Consider the following 27,205-nt stretch of genomic DNA (forward strand, 5'->3'; position numbering starts at 1 on the left):
CTAAGAGAAAATTATATCCAACCTAGAATTCCATAAAAGAGAGTGACATATCAGCAAGGGTTACCATTAAGCTACTTTACAAAGGAAACTGAAGGATGAACACTTAGATAACATGACTTCTGAGCAGAGATCTGAGTGAAAAAATAGGAATGTCATTAAAGTACATGATTCTTAAACTTTTTCAAGTTTGTACTAAAAAGACTGAAGCATGGTACTTTCCTTTATATACAGAAGAACTACTTGAACAAGAGGAATAGTAACCATACCCATTTTCTACAGGAAGAGAAGAAAGGAATTACTCAATTTTACAGATTGTAATTATTAGCAGAAGATGTGTTCAATTTTGAAAATCTTATCAACTGAGCGTTAACAAGGAATATAGGACAAAGATCAGCACATAATTTTAACTAGAGAGAAAAAAAGGAGAGAATGGGGCCAAAGCTAATGTACTTACTTTACACGTTAATTGTTGAGGTTGAATCATTACATTTCCTTATGCTAAAATTTAAAGAATGTTTTTCTGACATGCCTTACCTTCCTGAAACCACCAGAGTTCCATCATCGAGTAAATAATCCTTCACATTCTGAGGAAGTGGAAGAATGACACTAAAAAAAAAAAAAAAAATGCACATACCAAAAAAAGGCATCATTATAAAAGACCAACCATAAGCAGAGAGAAAAAGTTCCAAACTCAATTTCTGAATTACTTGCTCCCTTTAATATGAAGTGGGAAATGTTAATAATGGACATTTGGCAGCCGTAGACTAGAAATTAAAATAATATGAATAAATGTTGCAATAAACTAAATTAGGTGCATATAATTATCCCTATTGACTTTGAGGTTAAAAAAAAATAAATAAACAACAACAAAAATAAAACAAAACAAAAAAAATCCCGAAAACAGCCAAATCCAAAGAACTCGACTGAAATCACAGAATGAAGGCAACAAGCTCAAAAAGATTCTGAGTACAAGGGTTATGTGCCTTTAAGAAATTGGAGGCCCTGCAGGTATTTGCAGCAACACAGGAAATGACCAAACGAATCAGAAGATCAACAGCACCTGGCTAAGATACAGGGTGGAAGCAGGCTTAAGATCTGGGCACCTTTGGTTGGCAATGGGAGTGTAAGGTCGAAAATCCACAGTGCGCTGGGATGTACTGTGATGGCATCCTGTTCACCTCATCTCTAGAGTACACGGCTGCTTACCTGGGCACGCTTCAGGTGAACTGTTTTCAGACAACCATAATTAAGGGATGGCAAAGCCATACTTGATATCACTTGAAAAACAGATGGGATAATTTGTTTTTTTTACTCTGTAGTGATAAATCATCATCAAAAAATTCTGGCACAGATATCTAAAAACAATGTTCTTACTTTGCTTGTAAGGCATGTATTTTTTAAAAACTGAAAACGATGGCAGCCTACGTTCAGAGAGACCATCATTGACTCATAACAGTATGCTTCATTTATTTATTTTCTGTAACATGACAGTTGGTTTTGGCACACAGGAAAGATTACTCATGGGCTACTTCAGTTTTAGAAATTAACATCTGATTTCTCAAAGTTACAATTTCACATTCAAAAGCCTACTTCTTCTTCAGGCTTTTAAGTTCAACTAACAAATCTTACTATTCTATTTGTAAAGCTGCTAAATTTTAACCAATTTCAAGTGAGCCTTTGAAATTTAAAAGTTGCTTTAAATTTTTTTTAACTCTAGGGAATTCCCTAGTGGTCTAATAGCTAAGACTTGGGCTTTCACCATCATGGACTTGGGTTCAATCCCTGGTCAGGGAACTAAGATACCACAAGCCATGTAGTATGGCCAAAAGAAAAAAAATTTTTTTTAACTCTATTATAAAATAATCTATTCAACTTTCTTTTAAAATATGTCAATTGTCTAATTACAGATAAAGCTTTTCAAGTATTTAACTCTTATAAAACCAGTGAATTAAACTGTTAAGTATAGTGAATCTAAGGTTCTTGCAAACGTTCCAACACTGTTTAAACACTTAAAAATTTTTTATGTATTTTAATGTATCACAATTCTAAACCAATTACACAAATTAAATTAGAAACACAAGGCTAATCCGTTACATATATACAAACTGTCCTCAAAATGGCAAATTCTTTAGGATGTTAAAGTTAACAGGGAAAAATTCCAAGTCTGGATGATTTCATCACCTCTATATTTAATTCTAGCTCTTCCTGGGGTTAAAATACTCACCCAACACTGTCATTCCAACAGAATCGGACATGACCTTCACAAGAGAATCTGAAGTTTACCTCCTCAGGGGCCTGAGACTGAGAAGTATCGGCAGAAATGTCCATTCCCAGACACGTAGGGTGATTTTCCTGACCACGATGAGAGCAGAGAGAGCCCTCTTCTATGTCAGTGACATCTCTGAGTCCGTGGGTGATTTCAGAGGCCATGTCCCTAGTTTCTGAGTTATGCTATTTCTCAGGTCTCATTCCCCCCGGGCTGCATCATCCGTTGACTGGATTCAAAACATCTATTTACTGTTTGATTCCATTGTGAATTCTCTGCATATTTGTCCTTTCTGGAGGGTCTACCGGAGAAGGCAATGGCACCCCACTCCAGTACTCTTGCCTGGAAAATCCCATGGACAGAGGAGCTTGGTAGGCCACAGTCCATGGGGTCACTAGGAGTCGGACATGACTGAGCGACTTCACTTTGACTTTTCACTTTCATGCACTGGAGAAGGAAATGGCAAGCCACTCCAGTGTTCTTGCCTGGAGAATCTCAGGGACGGGGGAGCCTGGTGGGCTGCCGTCTCTGGGGTCGCACAGAGTCAGACACGACTGAAGCAACTTAGCAGCAGCAGCAGGAGGGTCTACAGGTCTTACGGGTATGAGCCCACACTGACAGTTCTCATGAGTCCCTGCGTCCTGCGTTCACAGTTCTAAAGTCGCCCTAATGATGTGACCCTGAATTATGTCACGTTAGTCATGGAGGAATCCTAGATGACTTTGTTAAGAACTCAATGTCTAGGAGTGGGAAAAGGAAAAAAAAAAAAAACCTCAAGTACAATGTAAGTGCTGTACCAGTACAGATGTATCAAACACCACCAAAACTCTCAAGAAAAAGGAACCGTGCCTGAGCAACTGAGGCCATAAACAAGCCATGACCTGGCATACTTAACCCAACTGTTGGAAAAGAACTTAAATATTTTTTGTCACTAAAATTCACTATGCAGCCAAGAATCCATGAGGGCTGGGGCTTCCCTAGTGGCTCAGTGGTAAAGAGTCCACCTGCCAATGCAGGAGACAGGGACTCGATCCTTGGTCTAGGAAGATCCCATATGCCGTGGAGCAACTAAGCCCCAGAGCCACAACTACTGAGCCCACGCTCTAGAGCCCGGGAGGCGCAGCTACTGAAGTCCAGGCCCTCTAGAGTCTGTGCTCCGCAACACGAGAGGCCACCGCAATGAGAAGCCCGCGCACTGCAGCCAGAGAAAAGCTGGTGCAGAAACGAAGACCTAACACAGCCAAAAATAAATAAATACATAAAATTTTAAAAGAAAAAAGAATCCATGAGGCCCAACTGAAAGATGTAAAAAATGTAATGACCTATTCCATCAAGTCGATATAATTCTATACACACAGACAAGTCACTCAAATGGAATGGAGGTTAAAAGAGCCTTTAGGAGATTATTCATAACTTTCATGTTTGAGGAAAGAAACACTTAGAAAGGTAGAGTGGATGACCCAAAGTCACCTAGCTACTTATTTGTAAAGTGAAAGGGAAAGTGAAGTCGCTCAGTCGTGTCCAACTCTTTGCGACCCCATGGACTGTAGCCTACCAGGTTCCTCCGTCCATAGGATTTTCCAGGCAAGAGTACTGGAGTGGGTTGCTATTTCCTTCTCCAGGGGAATCTTCCCAACCCAGGGATAGAACCTGGGTCTCCTGCATTGCAGGCTGATGCTTCACTGTCTGAACCACCAGGGAAGTCCTGAGTCAAAGTTCTAGGACGTGTCAAAAAAAAAAGATTCTGTATTTTTACCTGCATAATCATTTCTGAACCATGATTAATAAATGCTGAATAATAAGGCTGAGTCAATAACCAGAACATGGTCTCTTGGCATTAAAGTTGACAATGACAACGACAAGCCTAACAACTCCACCAGAATGACCTGGGCCGTAGAGGGACATCGTACCACACGCTGCGTTCCAGCAATGTTACACAGGACTAAGTAGGCTAGAGTTACAGGGCAAAGACACAGAATACTCTCAGGCAACACAGCTCAGTTGTGAACTGGCAAGAAAATCCCCCTCCTTGGTTTACTTTTCACTCCCAGCTTCATATGAATGGCACATATTTTAAGTGAACTAAAACTATTTTAAGCTTTGGTTAAATCAAAAACATTAAAAACAAGCAGCTTTTTGTGTGTTTATGTCAAAAAGAGTGCCAAGCATTTTTAACGCTTTATCTCATTTAATTCTCATGACAATCCTATTATTTTCTCAATTTTCCAGATGGGGCTTACAGAGATTAAGCCATTTTCACAAGATGCTGGTGGAACCAAAATTCCCAAGGCAGACAGATGGTCTTGACTCTAAAGTCCAATTCTTAACCATTATACTTCACTGCTGAAGCAAAGACAAATTTCTTTGAGTTGACAAAAGGTGTCTGCACACAAAATACAAGACACTTCTGAGTGAACTCTGTGTGAAAATGTCTGACCGGTTCACAAAAATACCTTCTGTCACACCAACATGACATAAGTAACTCTAGCATCATCTCAGACCCTAGGCCTATTTCAATTATGCAAGATAATGGAGGACTGGTACATCATGTAGGAAGATAACGTCCACTGCTGCTGTCGAAGCTCTTCCTTGTTTTAGTGCTACTCCAACCATCTTCAAATGCAAAGCTTATCTTCCTTCCGGCTGCTCTAACCTTCATCACACCCTGGATAACTTGGGAGCCCATTCCATGTATGAATAACAGGATGGAAAAGAACTATCTTATGAATACCCTCCTTATGTTCTTCCAAACACTCAGGATCTGAAGTTTCCCTCTCTGTATTCACACTCTCCACCCAAAATAAAAAGGAAGGAAGGGTTGCTATCTGATTAGTAGTAATCTAGAGCCAAAGGGGGGACAGGGCAAAAGACATAAAGTCCTCCCCACAGATACGCAGTTCTTTGAGCTACTCACCTTAGCATGGGAAAGCCTACCCTTGCATCACACTCCAGATGTCACAACTGCTTTTGAACATTTGGGGATGTTTTCCTAGCTGCCTTGCCTACATTACCTTGAATGACCGGGTGAAGGATGAAAACAGTTAATCCTCTGCTTGCCCCGCAAACAGGGCATGGATTCCTTGTTGTGGGCCAGAGAACTAGAAAACAAATACTGTTCCACTCCTCTTCCAGATGGCTTCCTTCCCTAACAATACACGTGCTGCTGTTATGTTCAGTCGCCAAGTCGTATCTGTGGGACCCTATAGACTGCAGCATGCCAGGCCTCCCCGTCCTTCACTGTCTCCTGGACTTTGCTCAAACTCATGCCATTGAGTCAGTGATGCTATCGAACCATCTCATCCTCTGCAGCCCTCTCTTCTCCTTTTGCCTTCACTCTTTCCCAGCGTCTGGGTCGTTTTCCAAGGAGTCGGCTCTTCGCATCAGTATACTCTACTGAGGCTTTCCACTGACACTATCATACTGGAGCTTCACAATAGAATTTGAGGCTGGGTCTCACTGTTCTCATTTGACAGGGACCAAAAGCTATTAAGCCCCCACCCTCCGGCGGGTTAGTCAATAGAGAAGTCCAGACTACCCAGTTCGCTGATCACCTTCCCCCACTTGCAATTCTAAAGGCAGGAATGGTGAACTCCCAAGCCTGAACTAGCTTCACCTGCTCCTCAGCCCGCCTCTGACCTTCACTGAGCGACGACGTCGCCCTCCTACCTGCCCAGCACCCTCCCTGACGCACAACACGACGCACGGCAAACATGGATCGACTTCATTCCTCTCCCGACTCTAAAAGACCACTGGGAAGTCGAAATCTGGCCCTGGTGCTCCCATCCGGGCCTGCAGTGTTTTGTTTTGTTTCGTTTTTGATGGAGCTGGGATTCACCCCAAATGTTGCAGTCCCCTTTTGCCCACTGCTCCGGCGTAACCTCCAGTCTCACCTCTTGATAGTGAGGCTGCGGAACAGCGGGTACCATGCGGAGAACTGACAGTGCAACACATGCTCCTTCTTCATTCTCCAGCCGCCGCCGCCGCCGCCGCCGCTGCTGCCTTTCCCTCTCCTCCCTACACCTTCCCGGAACCCTGGTCTCCCGTCCCGGAAGTGCCCGCCGAGCTGGTTTGGTTAAGGACACTTCCGGTCTGTGAGGCAAGGAGGAAGGAGCGGAGAAAAAGAAACTTGGGGCGTGCCTTTAGTGTACACACACACACACGGCAGAGAAAAAGAACCTTGGGCGTGCTTTTAGTGTACACACACCACAAAGTTCTGGCCGCGGGAGAGGAATTCTGTTAAGAGTTCCGAAGAGGGTTGTAAGTCGCGAAACGCAGCCCTTGTCGCCTAGCGGCGGACTCTGCCCCGGAAGTAATCTTCTGCGGCGAGGTCACCGGCAGGGGCTGCTACGGGTGCCGCGGGGGGCCGAGCGCGCATCCTCCGTCTCATTTGGCCGCGAGGTGCGGCTGCGACTCCTGCAGTAGAACTGCACCTCCTGAGCCTCGTTTCCTCGGACCCGTGCTTTCTCCTTTCCTCCCCCTTCCTAAAGGAGTCCGCATCCCTTCGCCGCACGCCTGGGAGTAGGTAACTGGGCACGGGCCAATCACATGCAGGGGTTCCTGGCAGGGAGACGGGGGGAGCACACCTGGAGCATGTGGACAGCCGCGCGCTCGACCCGGTTTGCGTCCGCGAGGCGCGGAAACAGGCGGGGAGGGCAAGTTCAGAGGCAAACCAGGGACTGGGGTGGAAAAACTGGGCTCCTAGGAGTCCGGAAAACTGCAAACATCACAGAGAGATGTTAGTTTGAGTGCCGCGGTGGAGGTATCTGCAAAAGGAGTCACGGCCCCCGCTTGGCTCGTGGGGAAGGCTATGAACGAGAGGGAAAGAGCCCCGTCTCTGCGATCCCGGGAGTCAGACTTTGGAAGTTGTACGAGGAGGTAAATTTGGAGGACAGAGGAAAGGAGGGGTGAGGTGAGGTGTCGCTTTTGAGCGTCAAGTTTATTTATTCCATCCTCTTAAACGTAGCAGCTTGCAAAAACACAGCCCGATTGTATCCGTACCCATACCGTGCTGGATTCGTAAGACCGTAAGGAATACTAGTCGAATTTCTAATAAAATTTTTCCTCCTCTTCCTGCCCTATTACCTTATCGTCTGTGTTCTTTTCCTTCCGCAAGTATCAGAAGGCGACCAAAATGTAGAGTACTTTAAAAAGTTCACTTTCTATTTCTAAAGTGAATGAAAAATAACGAGGTGCTGAGAAACACCTTTTAAATCTAACCTTACTTCTTACGGGCTTCCCTGGTGATTCAGACGGTAAAGACTCTGCCTGCCAATGCAGGAGACTCGGGTTTGATCCCTGGATGGGGAAGATCACCTGGAGAAGGTAATGGTAACCCACTCCAGTATTCTTGCTTGAAGAAATCTGTGGACAGAGGAGCCTGGCAGGCTACAGTCCATGGAATCACGAAGAGTCAGCCTTACTTCTTACGGGCTTCCCTGGTGATTCAGACGGTAAAGACTCTGCCTGCCAATGCAGGAGACTCGGGTTTGATCCCTGGATGGGGAAGATCACCTGGAGAAGGTAATGGTAACCCACTCCAGTATTCTTGCTTGAAGAAATCTGTGGACAGAGGAGCCTGGCAGGCTACAGTCCATGGAATCACGAAGAGTCAGGCGCAACTTTCACCGTAACCTTGCTTCTTAGAGTTACCTACCTTGGCCTTGTTGGCAGGCACCTTTGCCTAAGGGCACACATTTTGGATATCTGCTTAAAATTGCACTTTCTTACTGACCCATCTTTGTTGTTCAGTTGCAAAGTAAGCAAAGTGATGGGGGGGGGGGGAGTTATTGACTAATTCTAAATGAAATAGTGAAAAAACATTTCCTTCTCTGAATCCATAACATGACTCGTATTGTAGGTTAGAATTTCCAACTGCCTGCTGGTTTTCTCCACTTGAATATCTTACCAGCATCTCAAACTCAGTGTGTCCAAATTTGAACTTGCGGCACCCCTTTCTCCCAGTCCCCTCTAAGATCCTCTCCTTCTTAGAATTAGCTTTGGCATCCCCAGAAACTGTTTTAAGAAAAACAAAAAGTCTCATCTGCAAGGAATTAATCTGTTTGTTCACTACTGCTCCACTGTAGTCCAAACCTGTGTTCTCTCTTTTCTGGGCTATTACAAGAGGTCCTTCACTGGTCTTACTGCCATATGACTATAACCAATTAACTTTCCCAAGAGTAAGTACAGTCACTTCACTCTTGCTTAACCAGAACTAAATGTAATGATTGTAAATCACCTGATAAATAATCAAAAATCGTCAAGTAGTATAATTTCAGTAAAATGTTAGTTCCTTCCTGCCCATCCAACCCCTACACCTACTGAAAAATGAAAGAATACTTTCAGTGGCTTTCCTTTACGATCAAAATAACTACAGGAAGTTTTCATCATGTAAGGATAATCGTTGTCAGCAAAGAAAATCCATCTGAGGTGGATACCAAAATTTTACCATAGATGGTACAAAAGAAGTACTGATCAAAATGTTATCTTCAGGGACTTCCCTGGTGGTTCAGTGGTTAAGACTCCACAGCAGGGGGCACAAGTTGGATCCCTGGTCAGAATCCCTGATTGCCCTGCAATGCAGCGCCACCCCTCTCCCCAATATATATATACACATACATACATACATATAAAAGTACTGATGGTCCCTTGGATGGCAAGGAGATCAACCCTGAATATTCATTGGAAGGACTGATGCTGAAGTTTCAATACTTTGGCCACCTGATACAAAGAGCTGACTCATTAGAAGAGACCCTGATGCTAGGAAAGATTGAAGGCCAAAGGAGAAGAGGGTGGCAAAGGATAAAATGGTTAGATAGCATCACTGACCAGAGAAGGCGATGGCACCCCACTCCAGTACTCTTGCCTGGAAAATCCCATGGAAGGAGGGGCCTGGTGGGCTGCAGTCCATGGGGTCACTAGGAGTCAGACATGACTGAGCGACTTCACTTTATTTTTTCACTTTCATGCGTTGGAGAAGGAGATGGCAACCCACTCCAGTGTTCTTGCCTGGAGAATCCCAGGGACAGGGGAGCCTGGTGTCTGCCGTCTATGGGGTCGCACAGAGTCGGACACGACTGAAGTGACTTAGCAGCAGCAGCATCACTGACTCAAAGGTTATGAATCTAAGCAAACTCCAGGAGATAGTGAAGGACGGGGAAGCCATCCTTGTGCTGCAGTCCATGAGGTCACAGAGAGTCAGGTACAACTTAGTGACCTACAACAACATATATATAATCCTTTAAAAAGCTAAGAATTTTGAAGGTTTATAATTATAACCAAGAATATTAAATGTAACTACATTAATGGTATTTTGTTCATTATAAATCAAGTGGTTTTTCTGTATAATTCTGAAAGAACTTAGAATGGAATCTTAGACATACCTAGTAACACACAGTAATTTTTTGCAAAACTTGATCTCCCACTTAATTTCTTTCAAGTTGCCTTATTGATTTCTCTGTCTATAAAACTGCCTGATTGAGTACAGATGGTATTTTCAATATTCAGCTATTAGCTAGGGGAGATTAACCAGTGTGTGATTTCTTGCTCTGATTTTTGTTTCACTTTGCAACCTCAGCAAACTGCAGGGACTTGGGTATGGTAATAATTGAATGATGAGGAGCCTGGGTGCATACTCTACAGTCTGGCTTCTGAGAATCTCAGTTTGACTTCTTGAATCTTATTCTTGCTTAACTTGGTAATCCAGCTGTTGTGAAAAGGTGGTCATTTCTCTCTCTCCCAACCCCAAGAGGAGCATGCACAGCAACAGGAGTTTGTGACGTGCCAGTTAGGGTTGTTGACTGGTTTGTTTGTCAGCAAATGTGGGGAAAAGGGTGGGTGTCCAGCCAAATCTGTGTAAGCCCTTGGAAATGTGTTTATAAGTTGACATCATCCCTTACACAAGGGATTGTTTTTGGCTTTCTTTTGGGAGGGAGTGGGGAGGGAAAGGTTGAGAGCCACAGAGCTTGCTGTAAATTTTCAACCCTTCCCCCAGTCAGTATCTCTGCTTTTTGTTCACGTGGATCCTTCCTCTCAGAGTGTTTTCCTGGCCTTCCTAGTCTCTAGATCGTAGCTTAGTATCAAACTGCCTTTTAAAAGTCACCTTTTTTAAAAGTCTTTACTATTTTCCCTGTCTCCCGAGTGGATGTGACTTGTGCCTCCTTTAAAACACCCTGGCATCACATTGTCTTTCTGGCAGGCATTTGCCTTTATGGCTGTTTGTGTGCTCAGGTGTAATGTCCCCTGGGGCAGGAATCGTGGTCACTTTGTACTTGCAATACACTTGAACTTTTGAACTGTCCAGGTTCGCAGAGCTAGTTTGACACTGCTGCCCGCCACTGTACAGGAGTTCTAAGAATCCTGTGACATTTTCCCCCGGTTTTTGTGCCCTGGAAAAATCATACATCTGGCACATGATAGAACTTCACCTCTTTAACCAGAGTAGGTGAAAACATATTACGTGAATTAGAACACTCAACATTAGGTGTACTGTGTGCCTAATCGCTCAGTTGTATACCCCGCTCCTTGGGAACCCATGGACTGTAGCCCGCCAGGCTCCTCTGTCCGTGGTACAAGGGAGTTTCTGTGTTTTTTTATGTATAACATACACCTACTGGCAAAATGTAGATGACCTTCAGCTCTAGCTAATGAAGTGGATACAATTTGAATTAAACTTTTAAATCTCGAAATAGCATGGAGTCCCTTAGGAAAGCTCTCTGGCTGTGTGATGGAGCCTGAGGTGCAGCCAAGCCTAGAACGCTGACTGGTTTCTGCAAATCTATGTTTGTGGTGACCAGCCCCACACTGCACCATTCAGCTTCTGGCGACTGAAAGGGTGCTGAGAGTAATACTCTTTTTTTGTTTCAGTAATATTTTTGAGGTGGTTTCACAATCATGGACATTTTGGGAATAGAGCAGTATAGAGTATTTTTCTGAAACCACTCTTAAATCCCATTTTTGTTTTTAACACAGTCAATAGATTGCCACAGATAGCTGTTTCCCCTTGGGGCTGATTGCATTCCGGGTAATTACCCAGCCCTATTAGCCACTTTTTACTTTCTTTTTTTTGTAATTTATGTCAGGAGCTTGTTTTTTGTTTTTCTAGACCTCTCACATTCTAGCTTAAACATTTAAAAATACAATCTGTTTGAAACAACTGCTTCTAGCTTAGCATTTGCCGATCAAGGGTCGATTTTTGATTGCTCCTGGGACTATTTTGTGCTTGAATCTAGCTAACTTGGTTAGATGAGTAGTAGACGAGAATAGGGCTTTTTTAGTTTTTCAGCTCATCAACAGTCTCTGAAGATCTGAGGGCAGTGGAAAGAGAAACGTAAGGGGCCTCAGCAGATTACGCAAATACCTTAAAGTTCCATGAAAATTTGAAGGAACCAGATGCCCTTTTGCCCCTAAAGATACTCACGTGGGGGTCAGGGGAGGACCTCTGTGCTTTTCTAAATTATGTGTTACTGACCATTTTGTCCGCTGGAGATCCAGATTAAGAATCTTTTCATAGAGAAAATTAGTTTGTCTGGCTCTTCCTGTGTGCCCTTCTGGTGGTGCTTGTACCTCTGAGGACTACAGTTCTCTACTTTTAAGAAGCTTGGGTCAGAGTCACTTTAAAAGGAGGTAAACGTTTTGACTTAATCCAAATGTTTTATACCATTCGAGACAGACTCTGTTGTGCACTGAATGGAGTTTCTTGGTTGCCTGAGAGTCACTTTCTCTTAAGTGTCAGAACTGAAAGAGGGGGGAAGTTCTCCTTCTCTGATATATGTGTTGTAAATAGAAGGGAATGGAAATCGAGGAGATAAAAATCTCGGTGGATAGAGTTCTCTCCTCGGGGTGTGGAGCACTCAAGTGCAGACAAGTAGTAACTGACTAGTGGCACATTTCCATCCAAGGCAGCCTGCCACTTTAATTGTGTATAATAATGTGAACTGTTTGTCTGATTAAACGTTCACCTAATAATTACCATCTGGGTTACTTTCAAAGAAACAGCTGCCTGTTTTCTTTTGCTGTATTCATAGAATTAATATGCTGACTGACGGTCTCTAAATATCTCAACATGCATGTAGCTTACTACTTTGTTACTGAGACGGAGATCAGTTCAGGAAGTCCAGCAGCTAAGTATTATTTCCTGAAAGAGAGAACAGAGAAAACAGAGGGGAGGAGATGATCAGTGAAGTACTCAGTTAACGAAGCACAGAATGGGGAAGTTCCTGGTGGCCCAGTGGTTAAGGCTCCATGCTCCCAATGTAGGCGGCCCAAGGCAATGGCACCCCACTCCAGTACTCTTGCCTGGAAAATCCCATGGATGGAGGAGCCTGGTAGGCCACAGTCCATGGGGTTGCAAAGAGTTGGACACGACTCTGTGACTTCACTTTCACTTTTCACTATTCATGCATTGGAGAAGGAAATGGCAACCCACTCCAGTGTCCTTGCCTGGAGAATCCCAGGGACGGGGGAGCCTGGTGGGCTGCCGTCTATGGGGTCGCACAGAGTCGGACACGACTGAAGTGACGTAGCAGCAGCAGCAGCAGGTTCCATCCCTGGTTAGGGAACTAGATCCCACATGCCACAACTAAGGCCAGCAAAGTCAAATAAATGAATATTGAAAAATAAAAGGAAGCACAGAGTGAAGTTTCCAGGTTGAAAGGACCCACTGGAATCCACTGAAGTGACATCAGCATCGTCGGATGTCAACAACTGTGGGTTCCAGAGGAGGAACACGGGGTCACATCGAAGAGGATCCAGGATCAGTGACGCCAGATTTCTCAGCAGCTAGCTTGCTTCTCAGAAGCAAGACACTGAGCAGGGTCTCAAAAATGATTTTCAGCCCGTAATTGTATCTGCAGCCAGGTTATCAATCAACTTTGGGGGTAGAAAAAAGATTTTCAGACATTCAGGATACAAAAACTGAGGGAATGCGAGCGAGAGACAACGGAAGTCATGGCCCACAGCCACCTGGATGGGGCTCTCTGCTGACAGATTATGCTTCTGGTTAACTCCTTATGTGCAGCTGTGACTTTGATGCATGTGGAAACTTTGGATGGGCCACTGAACTGTGCAGTTTTTTATTAAAATGGTATATACATTTAACACAGAGATAAATGGGAAAGAGAAGCAGCCAGCCCGTACAATACAAAGTTTCACTGTAAAGGGTTGATAAGGGATGGCAGTTGAGGGGCGGGCATGGGGCATGATGTACAATCTTTGTTCTGTTTCTCCTTGGAAAGTGTTTCTGAAGACCTCAGGCACGGAGGCTGTGGGCTGGTCTCACTGGGCCACTTTCTGTTCTTTCTGGCTGTTCCCGAGGCCTTGCGTTTCTGTTCCGTCTCCACCTCAGGGCAGCTGGCCGCGCTCCTCCACCTTCAGCAGAGCAACGCAGCTTTGATGACTCCGGATTTTCCCCCATTTAAGTAAATACTTTGACCAGTGACCTGTGGACAAATGTGTAATTCAGAAAAATTAATGTAGCCTAAACCAGTCTCATTCTCTTATAGCGTGAAGTTCTTGCCTGTGGACTGTAAAGCTCAACTAGTTTGAAAATGGAACAAGAAACAGCAGGTTCTTCTCGAAATACCGAACAGTCTATTATCTCAGAGGAGGTATACATTGTCTTTTTACTTCCCTTCCCCTTTGCCACATAAAGCTGAGTTTAAAAGAAATTTGCAGTTTCAGATGATTGTTTTTAATTCTTTAAGGTAGTTTTTAAACCTATTTCCTGCTCCTTTTAAGGACTTAGGAACACTTTGCTCTTATGTGGTAGCAGTGGTGTCTCTTCATTTTATGTATTAGTGAAATTGAGGCTGTTTTTAAAGTGGGTTTCAACTGTTGATTTTTAAAACTCTCAATCCTTACTTATCTTTTTAAATTTAGTTTTTATTGAAGTATAGTTGATTTATAGTGTTGGGTGAATTTCTGCTGTATGGCAGAGTGATTCAGTTAAATATATATATGTACACACACATCTTTTTCATATTTTTTCACATGGTTTATCCCAGGATGTTGAATATAGTTCCCTGTGCTGTACAGTAGGACCTTGTTGATTGAGTTTTCATTGAAAGCTTCCCTGGATAGAAGAATAAATCATAGATGAATTTTAAGGCTTAGACATTTTGTCCTCAATATCACATATTGGTTAGCTATTTGTGGTCTCAATATGCATGCTTAAGGACAAGAAAAACCTAAGTTGTTAGTTGTGGTCTAAATTCCACAACGAACGTATTGAATATGTCTTGCATATTATTTAGTTTACCTTTTAAAAAGTTTCTTCCTGCAGGAACCATTGCAGAGGACAAATTTTAAATCCTTCATCTTTGAAACTCTGAGCCTGACACCTTTCTGGAATTCTTTTCGATTTAAAAATATTTCTGTGTTGTCTCTGAACAGATCTGCTGAATAAGTATTAGGTTGCCGCTGGCGACAAGTAAAAGAATACTTAGAAAAAGGCCAGTTGCTGCTTTATGTCCACAGGGAACCTTTGCACTCACTCAGTATAGTCTGTAGGTAGGGCAGTCCTGGCCACCTAACCTCCTCGGCATCTAAGTGGAATGATGCTGGGTACCCTTCAGGCTGAGTGGTAAACCCATGTCACTGTGGGGGATGTGCTCCGTTGGCCATGGTGTCCCTGGAGTCGGCTTTGCTGTGTAGTCGTTGGCAGTCAAATGCCACTGAGTTTCACACCCTGAAACACACCTGTGTGACTGGCCCCAGGTTGGAGGAGAGAAGGTTAGGAGCATCCCAGAAACCCCTTCCTGCTCAGACCTCCCCCCACCCCAGAATTCGTGAGTTCTCTTTTCAGTTCTCAGTCCTACCTCCAGAATTCCACAGAACAGCGGGTCCACATCAGAAAAACAGCTTTTACTACTTTGAATTGAAAACTTGGACACAGATTTTGAGGTGGGAAACATCATCATTGAGAGCCACAAAAAATTTGAAAGAATAAAAAAATTAAAAATAGCTCAGTTTGAAAGTTTCCCAACTTACTGTCTGATTTCCTTTTAGTTGATTGCAGAAGGAAAATGGGTCAAACTTGAAAAAACAACTTACAGAGATCCTACTGGTAAAACAAGGTAAACTAATTTTTTTCTTTTTGTAAAATGCTCAGGATTTGGGTTCTTGGGGTCTCTATTTAGTGTTTGGCATAAAAGTTGATCTTTGCCTCACTGTAAGCTCTGTCTTAAAGAATCTAGTTGAGCTGTTTTAATACCATTCTCAAGTAGATTAGGGTGAACCTAAAACTTTTGGGCCAAGCCTAATTTCAGCTGATAAAGCAGCAGAATAATAACAATACAGGTTATTTCCTTCTCTTAAACCAGTTTTTTCATCTCTGAATTAGAATGTAAGAGAAAACACTGCTGGGTTTGGGATAAAATGTGCAGGCTTATACTTGTTCATGGAAAGGTAAGTTGAGAGGGGAAAGTTTTATAAAGCAAATACCAATTGCCATAAAGAAATGTGGGAGTGGGGAGGGAGTTCCTGGAGTCTGGCCCCTGCAGTGTCTTGATACTGTGCTAAGAAAATTATTTGCAGTCAGATCTGTGCATGAAAAACTTTCCATCATAATTATTTTAAAGGACAAATTGAACATCTTAAAAATAACATCTAAACATCTTAAAAAGAGAAAACAATTATTATAGTGTATTTACTTGGTAAAAAACTGTACAGCCATCTCCAGGGCAGATCATGAAGACAACCTGGTAGTATGAGAAAAGTTCATAAGCTGATAAGAAAATAGGAAATTGGATATATGCGCTTTTTTTTAATGCTTTTTAAACTCTGCCAAATAATGTGCAAGAAAAGGCTAGAAGGAAAACTGTAGCAAAATATTAATAGCAGCTATGTGACTAGTCTTTTTTCCAACTTTCCTATTCAGCATTTTTTAAAATATCTATCACTATTTTTAATAACAGGAAAGATGTATTAAAATAAACATTTACTTAGTGAAATAGAAAAAGGAGAATGAGAAAGTAGGAAAACTTTGCTAAATTTAGTATCCAGGTTATATGATATATATTCATTAATATAAAAACTGTTTTCTACGTGATCAAATAAAAATACCAAATAAAAATACAGAGTTTCTTCATAAGGTAATAAATACATCTCTCATCAGTGTTAAAGTACGTGGACTTGCCGGTGATTTTAACAACTTTTAACTATATGTACTAAAGTGGCAAAAAATAGTAACAAGGTCCAGTGTTGGAGAGCTGTGGGGAACATTAAGATGTCCGTAGCACGGTCCAACCCAAGGTGAGAAAGCTGATCGCAGCTCACCCCATCCACAGAGCAGTGAGCCGGCTGTGCAGGACTAGGCCAGAGACGCCAGGAGGTCCGGGCCTCGGTGACATGACAGGTGCATTTACACTTGTGAAAACGCAACCAGAGCTCAGAGCCCAGCCTACTTGGATCAGTTTGGTTCTCTTTCTTGTTGAATTAAGCTTATGACACAAAATAGAGCCCTTGACACCAGCCAGTGTGAAGGGTACGTGTTGATTGTCACCCCCCAGCTCTGCACCTGCTCCCCATCCTCACTTCATCAGGGATGTGCCTTGGAATCACGTGGGACATGTTTCCAAGTACTCACAATTCGGTCTCAACTTCCGGACACTCCTCCGGCAGAGGGGAGTGGGCTCTGGGGTCTCCAAACTCCACACCGTGAGCCTATTGACAACACATTCCTCCCCATCCTTCCATACACAGGACTCCCTGTGGCCTCCAGAAGCTCTCGTTTGAGACATTAACATCTCATACCTGGTTGTCAGGCTTCAGAGCGCTTAAAGCAGACTACGATTTATACATTTATAAAATACTACATGTACAAAATAAAACTGCAGCTAGAGAATTCTTTGTCCCTCTCTCATTCATGGACGAGGGTATGGAATTGATCTGGGGAGAGATGTTGATCTTATGCCTCTTAATCAGCATTCAGGACAGAGCTGAGCTCACTCTCTGGTGCCCTGTCTACCTCTTGGAGTTGGTTGCCTAGAGGGAAGACAGTGAAACAGGCTTTCCTATAACAAATATTAAAAACAGTAACTCAACTGGAGGGCTTCCCAGGTGCTCTGGTAAAGAATCTGCCTGCCAATGCAGGAGACGTGGGTTTGATTCCAGGGTCAAGAAGATCCCCCAGAGAAGGAAACAGCAATCGACTCCAGTGTTCTTGCCTGGAGAATCCCATGGACAGAGGAGCCTAGCAGGCTACAGTCCATGGGGTTGCAAAAGAGTTGGGTACAACCTAGTGACTAAACAGGTCAACCAGAATCAGAATTCTAAAGCTACCAGAGACTGTTAAGACAACGTACTCTCAGTTCCCTGGTTTTACAGGTGAGAAAACAGTCACCAGGAGGTCGCGACTGTAGGGTCACCTAGTGACTAAGTGGAGACTCGGAGTTTCTGACTCAATTAGGTGGACAGCTCTCCTCTCTGAGTCCCTCTGAGATGATTGGAGCTCTCAGGGAGATTCTTGTTCTGCTACTAAGTCGCTTCAGTCGTGTCTGACTCTGTGACCCCATAGACGGCAGCCCACCAGGCTCCCCTGTCCCAGGGATTCTCCAGGCAAGAACACTGGAGTGGGTTGCCATTTCCTTCTCCAATACATAAAAGTGAAAAGTGAAAGTGAAGTCGCTCAGTCATGTCCAACTCTTCGCAACCCCATGAACTGCAGCCTACCAGGCTCCTCTGTCCATGGGATTTTCCAGGCAAGAGTACTGGAGTGTAGTGTCATCGCCTTCTCCGTTCTTGTTCTAGGATTTCTAATAAATATCTATTTTGTGGCTCCATTCTGCTCATTTACTTCCTCTTACCCACTATAATGATGCTCCTTTCTCTGCTTCCCTTGTTCCTAGTGTGTTTGGGATGGGACCTTCAGTGCTTCTCCCAGCTATCTTCTTCAGTCTTTAGGACTAACCCTAAGAGACCGCAGAGAGGACTGGGCCAACAGGTGTTCCGTCACTTATGATCTGTATCACTGACTGATCAGAATGGCTTGTTGGTTGGCTTCTTGCTACTAACGGGAATGTTGGCAGCTGTGAGTTGTCATGGTGGTCCTATTGATTGTCACATGTTCATTTTGACATATTTGCCCTTTAGAACTTGGGTACAATACTAAAAGATCTAGTTTACAGAAAGTTTTTTTTTTTTTAAACTGGATTAAATATCTGACATTTTTTCATAGAAACGTGGCAAGGTCCAAGCCTTAAGGACAACTGGCTAAAGGGTATGAGGCTTGCTCTGAGGAGCAGCTCTTATACTCACTCTCACTGTAGGGAGACCGACATCAGATGTGGACACCTTTCTCTCCCTGGGCCCACTTGGATGTCTTCCTCCTTTTAAATCCAGAATTGTTTGCTTCCTTACCCTCATCTCTAACCACTGCTTTTCTCTATTGAAGGCTTAAGAATGAGGAAGAAATTCCCCAACCCCCTTTAAACAGCAGGATTGTGCCAGTAACAGGGTTGTCAGTACCAGGTTCCCTGAGACAAATAGCTGGTCAGGAATAAGGCCCTAAGAGGGGACCAGGAACCCCTCACCCCACTTGTTCTTCTGGGGAACGTTTTCCTCTTAGATGGTATCTCACAAATGCAAAGCAGAGCACTTACCTAAGAGGATTAATTCCTCAGTTAGTAAATAGTAAATTTCTTAAATTGAGTGTTCAGGGTCACTGGTGTTAAAATCTCCCCTGTACACAACTGTCTCAGTGGTTCACATGGCGCAGTGTCCTTTGGAATTTGCACAGGGGCGGGGTTTGCACTGACTGCTTTGTGGCCTTCAAAGCTTGATCATCAGCTGTGCTACTCACCGCAGATCCATGATCCAAACTGAGGTGTTTCAGGTAAATGACTTGCGAGCTAATTGGAAAGCAGCTCAAGTGAAGAGCAGGCTCTCCATTCAGAGGCAGAGGGTTAGATGTAGTCAGCAGTGGATTTCCTTGGTAATTTTTGAAGCTGTGGGAAAGCAGTTGGCTCTTTTTTCAATACAGCTCTTTACTGCGTGGTGTTCTTGGCCATTATCCTCAGCACATGTGCATGCTTTGAACTTGTAAGGTGCTGGTTACACACACAAAACCTAAGAACAGTCTCCTCTTCGACACTAATGCTTTCGACTTCTCTTGTCTGCCCAAACAGGACATGGGAGACCGTGAAGCGGACAACCAGGAAAGGCCAGTCGGCTGACGGTATGAGTGCAGACCTGTTAGAACTCTCCCAAAGCAAGTCCCCACACATGAGTGTGGGAGCTGGGGGTAGGACGGTTTCTTACTATAACCAGGACTTCAGAGCAGGGTTGTCTTCACATGTGATCTTTCATCCTTAACTCTGGTTTTCTGTTTGCAACACTGTGTAACTAAATCCAGCTTTCTTTATAAGTAACTTCTGGTTCCTGTTACATAGGCTCAGAACAGTGTTTCTGAAGGGAAGATGTAATCCCATTCAGAGCCAAACATAAGTCAGTGTAATTTGAAGCTACACACTGTGTCTAGACGTGTTACGACTTCTAGAAATCCCCTTGTGTTCTGGACAGAGCATCTGGGTGAGAGCCTTTAGTCTGGAAATCTTACTTGGCACTACTACGTGCTTTATAGTAGTGACCACTTGCTTTGAGGAAATGAGGCAATGAATTAGGACAAGACTATTCGTTCAGTCCACCTTCCCTTCCAGGCATGAATGCTTTGGCTACAAATATCCCAGAAACAGTCCTGAAAACCACCTCTGGTCTAGGGGAAGTTGGGCAATAGGTCTTTCTCGTTTTCCCCTTTTATTTTTCCACTTTGTTCTGGGTTCTGGTTTTCCTAGAAGCAGACAGAGTAGCTGCTGCAGCTGCTGTGTTTTCATGCTGGGGAAGTGAGAGGAGCTGAGTGGTCCTCCTGAACAGTTGTGTTTTCCAGAATCCAGTGGCCTTTGGGTTTGGTTTGGTGTGAAGGCCAAATAACTTGGGAGAAAAGGCCTTTCTTTTATCCTAAAACAATAAAGCTCAGTGTAGCTAGCATATACTATGAACAATGGAACTTACTCTCTATTGGTGAAAGGAAATCTTAAGAGCACAGATCAGCGTAACTTCAGTGGCCGCCTGGCTGCAGCTGAGTGAGAAATGGTCTCCACAGAGGTTCATGGAGACTGAAATTTTGACTTGGACCCTTGGCTAAATGTTTACTTCTAGTTGTGATATTATTTTAAAGAAATCGTGACAATAAAAATCTTTTATTTTATAAAATAAAGGTTTATTTTCTAAAAAAGAAAATTAAACAACATGGAAGTGTCATTATTTTTTCCTTGTTTTTCTTAATGAGAATAACTTCCAAAGTTAACTGCCAGTTTTATAGCTTAAATTAACTTCCTATTACTAATGGCAAATACAAGAAAGACTTTAGCTGCAGTGTTTCTTAAAAAGATGGGCTTTCAGTTAGACTGCTCTAGACAAAAATCACTGGTGTTGCTGACCTTCCACTGGGGTTTCCCTGGTTTTATTTCCTGCTGGCAGGTGTGGCAATCATCCCTGTGTTGCAGAGAACCCTTCACTACGAATGCATCATTCTGGTGAAGCAGTTCCGACCCCCAATGGGGGGCTACTGCCTAGAATTCCCCGCGGGTGAGTAACAACACTGGGTGGAGAATCGCCCCTGGGGGACAGTGGGACTAAGCCCAGGCAGAGCCTGAGGACAGTGGTGGTTAAATATTTAACAGCTTTTCATCTGTCCATGTGGTTTCAAGTAAAAACCACTCGTGCACTGAAGTACTTCCAGGCCACACCCCAGTGATCCGCAAATCCATAGAGGTGTCACAGCTCACTTTTCCAGGCCACCTGCCCTCCTCTTAGCAACATTCTTTCTCATTCTTTCTAGCCTCTTTTGAGTCATTGCTTTTCCTTAATTTGTCAGAAGTATTTCATTTTCCATCACTCGCAATCTGCCTCTGGCAAATTTACGCAGTAACTACGCCCAGCTCTTTAAAAACTGAATGGAAAAGATACCATGATCCTCCCATACCTAAGCAGGCCAAGGAAATTGTCTTAATTTCAACTTGAATATTTTTTCAGTTGTTACAGAAGGTATCTAAAATTGAATGCACTACATATTGTAGGACTTCATTGGGTTGTTTCCGTCTGAAGAGATGAGGTCTCATTTCTTGTTAGTGGTGAAGTTCTATATTTTCAGTGCATCTCATAACACATTAAGTAACAGGTTTATTTTCTTTCTCATTTCCTTGCCATTTCACTGAAGAAATAACTTTAAAAGTAATTGAGGGACTTTCCCTGGTGGTCCACTGGTTAAGAATCCACCTGCCAGTGCAGGGAACAGGGGTTTAAGCCCTGGTCCAGGAAGATCCCACATGCTGTGGAGCAGCTAAACCCACGCACCACCTCTTCTAAAGTCTGTGCGCTCTAGAGCCCGGGAGCTGGCAACAAGAGAAGCCACTGCAATGAGAAGCCCTCACCTGCAACTAGCTGCTACTGCTGCTACTAAGTCGCTTCAGTCGTGTCCGACTCTGTGCCACCCCATAGACGGTAGCCACCAAGCTCCCCCGTCCCTGGGATTCTCCAGGCAAGAACACTGGAGTGGGTTGCCATTTCCTTCTCCAGTGCATGAAAGTGAGAAGTGAAAGTGAAGTCGCTCAGTCATGTCTGACTCTAGCCACCCCATGGACTGCAGCCCACCAGGCTCCTCCATCCATGGGATTTTCCAGGCAAGAGTACTGGAGTGGGGTGCCATTAGTCCCCAATTGCTGCAAATAGAGAAAGCCCACGTGCTGCCATGCAGACCCAGTGTATCCAAAAATAGAACTGATAAGCCATTTTAGTTAAAAGTAATTGACTAACCCATGTTCACTTTTTCGTAGCATTTTTAGAATTCCTTTCAGAAAAAAGGACTTGCTATGCTGCTGTCCCCCTCCCAGTGAACTAGTGCTACCTGCATCCTCCCCCACCCCCAACCCCACGCCAACCCGCGCGGCCTTTGCTTCCCTCCTTTCCCATCTTCTCCTGCCCAGGAGTCATTAGCAACTGGTGATTCCCTACAGGGCCTCCACGTGGCTCTGAGGGAGGAAAGCAAGATGGGTAACATTGTCCCCATGTCTGCGCCGTGGTCACGTGACTCGTCCAGAACCCCGCCGGCCCGCACCCAAATGAATCCGCCGGCGCAGGAGGTCGTGCTGTACCGTAGCGTTGACGCTGAGGTGCTCACAGAAGCATCTAGGGCTAAACACGAGAAGCAGAACCTACTAAATCTGCCCAGAGTGGTGTTCTGCCTTTAGTTTTTCTATAATGGATCAGAACCTGAGGCAGTTTTATCTGCACGCCCACTTTTCCCAGACCTGTTGGTTCTTGGCACGTGGCTCAGCAGCAGGGGGTTCCCTGTCCCGCCTCTCACGTGCCTGGGACTTGCAGGTCTCATCGATGACAACGAAAGCCCGGAAGCAGCTGCTCTTCGAGAGCTCGAGGAGGAAACCGGCTACAAGGGCGACGTTGCTGAATGCTCTCCAGGTTTGTGCTGCTGCCACAAAACCAGCCCAATGGTCGATTGTTCTGGATGTGAAAGGATTGAGTCTTTGGCTGTTCTTTATGTTGGGAATTTAGATGGCTTCTATTTGGCTAATTCCCTGAAGACAAAGCCTAGATGAAGGCTAGTCATCTGTAAGTGAATCGCGTCCCCCCTCCCCACCAGGAGAGCACAGCTGGAAAAAAAGTGACCGGAAATTGGAGAAAAATTAGGGTGCCTTTCAGGGTTTCCACATTCTAAGCTTTATTACCTATCTCACCTACATGCCACACTTGTTAGTAGAGGACTTTATTGATGTGGTGAAAGGATTTTACCTCTAACCCCTCAGACTTAGCAAACTTCCCTCAAGAACTCGGGGGGAAATGAGTAGTGATTACACGTGTGCTTTGCAGCCTTGCAGCAGTGTGTGGACTAAGCAAATAGGAGAAACTAGTTCTCTTGTGTGACTTCCATGTTAACGAGTCGCAAGCTGACTCTTCCTCCAGAGACAGTTCAGTGATGAATGACATCTCACTAGTGCCGGGAAAGGTGACCTGCTGCCTCTCTCCCCAGCTGTATGCATGGATCCAGGCTTGTCAAACTGTACCGCACACATCGTGACCGTCACTATCAATGGAGATGACGCTGAAAATGTAAGGCCTAAGCCAAAGCCAGGTACGTGTGGACTGGCTGCGTTGACAGTGGTTGTGCTGCACTGAGTATCTTTTAACATGCTACTAGTTTGACTTTTATTAACAGAATAATGGTCTTTTCACAGATGCTTCATCAGTACACTTGGCTATTTTTCTCATCTTGTGTATTTAGCACTTTTCTCACAGCACATTCTTGATTTTTATGCTTTATATAAAATGTTAAATTATGTATTTCATGTTTTCTGTATGGGGTTTATTCCCACTTAAGAGCTACGGACCTTAAATAGTAAACAGTGAACATTTTCAGAATCACTCTGATTTCTGTCTCCCATCTATTGGAAGACTGGCAGGAATGCTGTGGCACAGCACCACATTAACTATTCCTTGAGTTCCATGTTTAGTGACGCTTTGGGGAAATTCTTTGCCCTGTGTTTCTCAGCAGGCTTGGATTCAGAGGCCATAATGCCTGTCATTTCCACGTGCTCTCCCAGCCCCGTGGAGGGTGGTGGCGACACAGACATCACCATACTTCATGTGTCAGAGTGGAGGTCTTCCACTTCCCAGCCCTTTCAGTTCCACAATGTTGCCAGTTTCCCATCGCAGCTGATTTTAAGTGCTCGATTTTCAAACCAGCGGATGTAACATGCTGAGGAAGAGTTTGGCAGTTCCTCAGAGTTACACATGGAATTAGCCTGTGACCCAGCAATTCCACCCCTAGGTGAATCCCCGGAAGAATCAAAAGCAGGGGCTCCAATAGATACATGATTCAGCATCACTCACAATACCCAAAAGGTGAAAACAACCCGAGTGTCCATTAACAGAGGGGTATACAAAATGTGGCCCATTCTAACAGTGGAATATTATTCAGCCATAAAGCAGTGAAGCAGGCTGATACATGAAGCTTGAAAGCACTGTGCTCAGTGAGATTAAGCTGGACACAGGAGGGCAAATATTGTGTGATCCCACTGTGTGATTAGCACGTGTGGTACCTTAATAATATTATCACACAATATTTGCCTTATTGGCAAATACACGTGTGATACCGTAATAATATCACACAATATTTCCCTTATTGGCAAATATTGTGTGATACCTGTATATTATGATACCTACCTGTTTCATAGAGACAGAAGGTGGAATCAAGGTCACCGAGGAGTGGGGGATGGGGAATTCTTATTCAGTGGGCACCACCTTTCTTTTCTGGATGATGAGAATGTTCTCATGATTGCACAGCAATGTGAATGTGTTCAATGCCACTGAATTAGTACCTTCAGAAATGGTCAAATTGGTAAGTTTTATGTTATATATATTTTAACAGTTTAAGAATACATATACAAATGTGTATATATATCTCACAGAATATGCTTTAAACTTGGCTATGAAAACATTTGATTTGGAGAAGAATAACATTGTACTGTTGGGATTTTTTTTTCCTTTAACCATGTTTATAAATGAAATTAGTAGAGACCCAGGTTTCTGTTAAACGCTTGTAGCCTTGTCACATCTTGCACAAAAGCCATGTGGTTTGGCACTCTGGGCCTTGCTGAGATGTCCTCTTCTGTGTGTTTTCAGGGGATGGAGGTACGTCGTCCCACCCCGGGGGCTGACCTTGTGCACCGCGTGTTGCGGCGGGAGTGGCTGAGGCATCGTGAGTTGCTCTAGTGGGCTCACCTGGTGTCTGGCTCTGTTTTCACTTGTACTTTGTTTGTTTAGAATTTGTGGAAGTAATTTCCTTACCAAAGAATGACCTGCTGAATAGACTTGAGGGTAAGCACTCTTGATTATCACCTGACTTTCTCTGTTTTTCCCACCCCTAACCCCAACAAATGGGGTACTAAACATAACTATTTCCTTGTTCTTCCTCATTAAATACCTAGAAACTGTTCTAAAAATACCTAGAAACTGTTATAAAACTGCAAGTGATCTATGATGTCTCCTTTCCGGGTGGCAGAGCATTTGAATATAGAAAAACATTCCATGTCAAGTCAAAGTCATGGCCACCGTCACTGGCAGCACAGCTCTGAGGCCCACAGGTCAGACTGGGTTGAGGCTCAGCTGACTGTGTATTAGTTACAACTTGGAACAAGTCCCTTAGCTTTTCTCATTAAATGAGAACAGTAAGACAGCCCCTGCCTCTGAGAAGGCAGGAGTAAAACTAAACAGGATAATGCTGCCACACAGATGCTGGAAGGTTATGTTCTGTTTTCTTTTTTTATATGAGCTAATATCCCTTAAAAAAAATTCCTTCCTTCTTCTTTCCAGCTAACTTCCCTTCCAGCCTTGTGGGGGCGGAATATTGAGGATGGTGGAGAGGAATCTGTAGATATAGAAGTGGGAGGGGCAAAGAAAGCCCCTTTACTAGCCAGCTTTACTAGCATCACAATATAGTTATCATTATTTATTCATATTCAGCAAGTTACTTTTGGGAAGTGGGCAAGAAGGCCTTTGGCGCTCAGTTTGCTATGAGGATAGTTTTCAGAGTTCCCCCACCCCTAGCCCACCCCCAGCTGGCACCGATGAACAAGACGGAACCCTGTCTTTGAGGGTCAGACTGTCTCTGAGCTTGTTCCTGAGCAAGTGGCTGGGAAACAAGGGGCAGATTGCCATCTGAGTAAAACAGAAGTCCTCACGAAAGCCCCTTGAGGTCTGACTCTGAGACCTCACTCCAGTCCCTCTGAATGCACAGCTTCACCTCCACGTGGAACACGTGTGTCCCTGACAGTGGAGAGAACGCGTGAGTCATCATCGCTGGGTGGTTTAGAGCGGCAGAACCCTGCAGTGAGCCATCCACGAGGTGATGGATGGATCTGTGAACTTAAAAGCTTCACTGTTTTCACATTAAAATCATCACCTGGCTTTTGTGCTCTTCTGTCTTTTTCTTGTTCCAACTTTTCCTTGTTCTTGTCTCATGCTGGAGACATAATCCTGCTCTTACATCCTGCATTCTTCCACTAGAGTAAGATCCCTGAAGGCAGAAAGTGTCTTGCTCATCCCCGTTACCACAGCACCTAGCACAGGAACGGCACACAGTGGCTGCTCAGTGAACGCTGGCTGACTGGGAAGGGGTGTTATTATCCGTTTTCGACTTGGTTATCTGACTTATGCTCTTCACCTCCTCCAGCCCTGATAGCTGAAGAACATCTGATGGTGGACGCCAGAGTCTATTCCTACGCTCTGGCATTGAAACACGCAAACACGAAGCCGTTTGAGGTGCCCTTCCTGAAGTTTTAAGGACGAAGGACAGTAGCCGTCCTTTTGTAAACAGGACACCAGGCCTCCTTCACTGAGACTTCATAATCAGCTTAGTTGTAATGGAGATTTGAAATTAGCTTTTTCTTAAAATAAAACAACACAGAATGCATGTGGTGGTATGGAATTGTAATTACAGGTAAGCTGTAGCCATCATTTAAATGCTAGACTCCAGCTTATATTAACAGAGAACACAAAATGCTGGTACGTTAAATCCAGCTGTTAAAAAAAAAAAAAAGCTCAGGTGTTACTTTTCTAATCTAATCCAGGAGATACATAGGAAAATAGTCCTGAATTCCAAATTAGGTCATTTCTTCCCAGTCCACACTAAAAACTATGTATGCAAATAACCATTTAAGGTGTCAGGTTTGTTTTTTTTTTTTTTAAGCCACATCTGTATAAGGACTTTCTTATACTCTCCTGACTGAGTTATCTACTATATGGAATTAATCCACATAGCAGAGGAGATTAAAATAGGAATAACATTTGTGATAAGCAGATGTTTCCACTTAGCTGTCTGTACAGCCACCTACCTGCTGGAGGTTGACCAGCTCTTATATAATGAAAAATGGT

General features: G+C 43.9%; 2 protein-coding genes across 3 annotated transcripts in view; one reads left to right on the forward strand and one right to left on the reverse strand.

The window, feature by feature from the left end:
• The window catches only part of CDC123 (cell division cycle 123), a 49,798-nt gene extending 43,300 nt beyond the window's left edge, over positions 1 to 6,498 (reverse strand). The window contains exons 1-2 of one of the 2 annotated variants that reach the window (XM_061435697.1): positions 6,157 to 6,498; positions 535 to 606 (exon numbers count right to left, since the gene is read on the reverse strand). In XM_061435697.1, the coding sequence (XP_061291681.1) occupies positions 535 to 606; positions 6,157 to 6,230 (146 nt within the window). In that variant the 5' untranslated portion in view covers positions 6,231 to 6,498. The remainder of the gene's footprint in view (positions 1 to 534; positions 607 to 6,156) is intronic. The other variant, XM_061435698.1, reaches the window with a different exon arrangement.
• A 120-nt stretch (positions 6,499 to 6,618) lies between these two features.
• On the forward strand, positions 6,619 to 26,744 carry NUDT5 (nudix hydrolase 5). The gene is made up of 10 exons (XM_061435699.1): positions 6,619 to 6,784; positions 13,765 to 13,869; positions 15,269 to 15,336; positions 19,387 to 19,436; positions 20,738 to 20,845; positions 22,640 to 22,735; positions 23,304 to 23,405; positions 24,956 to 24,964; positions 25,097 to 25,150; positions 26,505 to 26,744. The coding sequence occupies exons 2-10, from the start codon at positions 13,810 to 13,812 to the stop codon at positions 26,612 to 26,614; spliced, it is 657 nt and encodes a 218-aa protein (XP_061291683.1). The 5' UTR covers positions 6,619 to 6,784; positions 13,765 to 13,809; the 3' UTR covers positions 26,615 to 26,744.
• The last annotated feature ends 461 nt before the right edge of the window (positions 26,745 to 27,205 follow it).

The sequence above is a fragment of the Bos javanicus genome, chromosome 13 (assembly GCF_032452875.1).
Source record: "Bos javanicus breed banteng chromosome 13, ARS-OSU_banteng_1.0, whole genome shotgun sequence".
Lineage (NCBI taxonomy): Eukaryota > Metazoa > Chordata > Mammalia > Artiodactyla > Bovidae > Bos > Bos javanicus.

Coding starts and splice junctions, on each gene's coding strand:
- NUDT5 (XM_061435699.1), top strand. CDS start 13,810: ATGGAACAAGAAACAGCAGGTTCTTCTCGAAATACCGAACAGTCTATT. Junction 15,337..19,386: donor GATCCTACTGGTAAAACAAG/GTAAACTAATTT, acceptor CTGCCCAAACAG/GACATGGGAGACCGTGAAGC. Junction 25,151..26,504: donor CCTGCTGAATAGACTTGAGG/GTAAGCACTCTT, acceptor CACCTCCTCCAG/CCCTGATAGCTGAAGAACAT.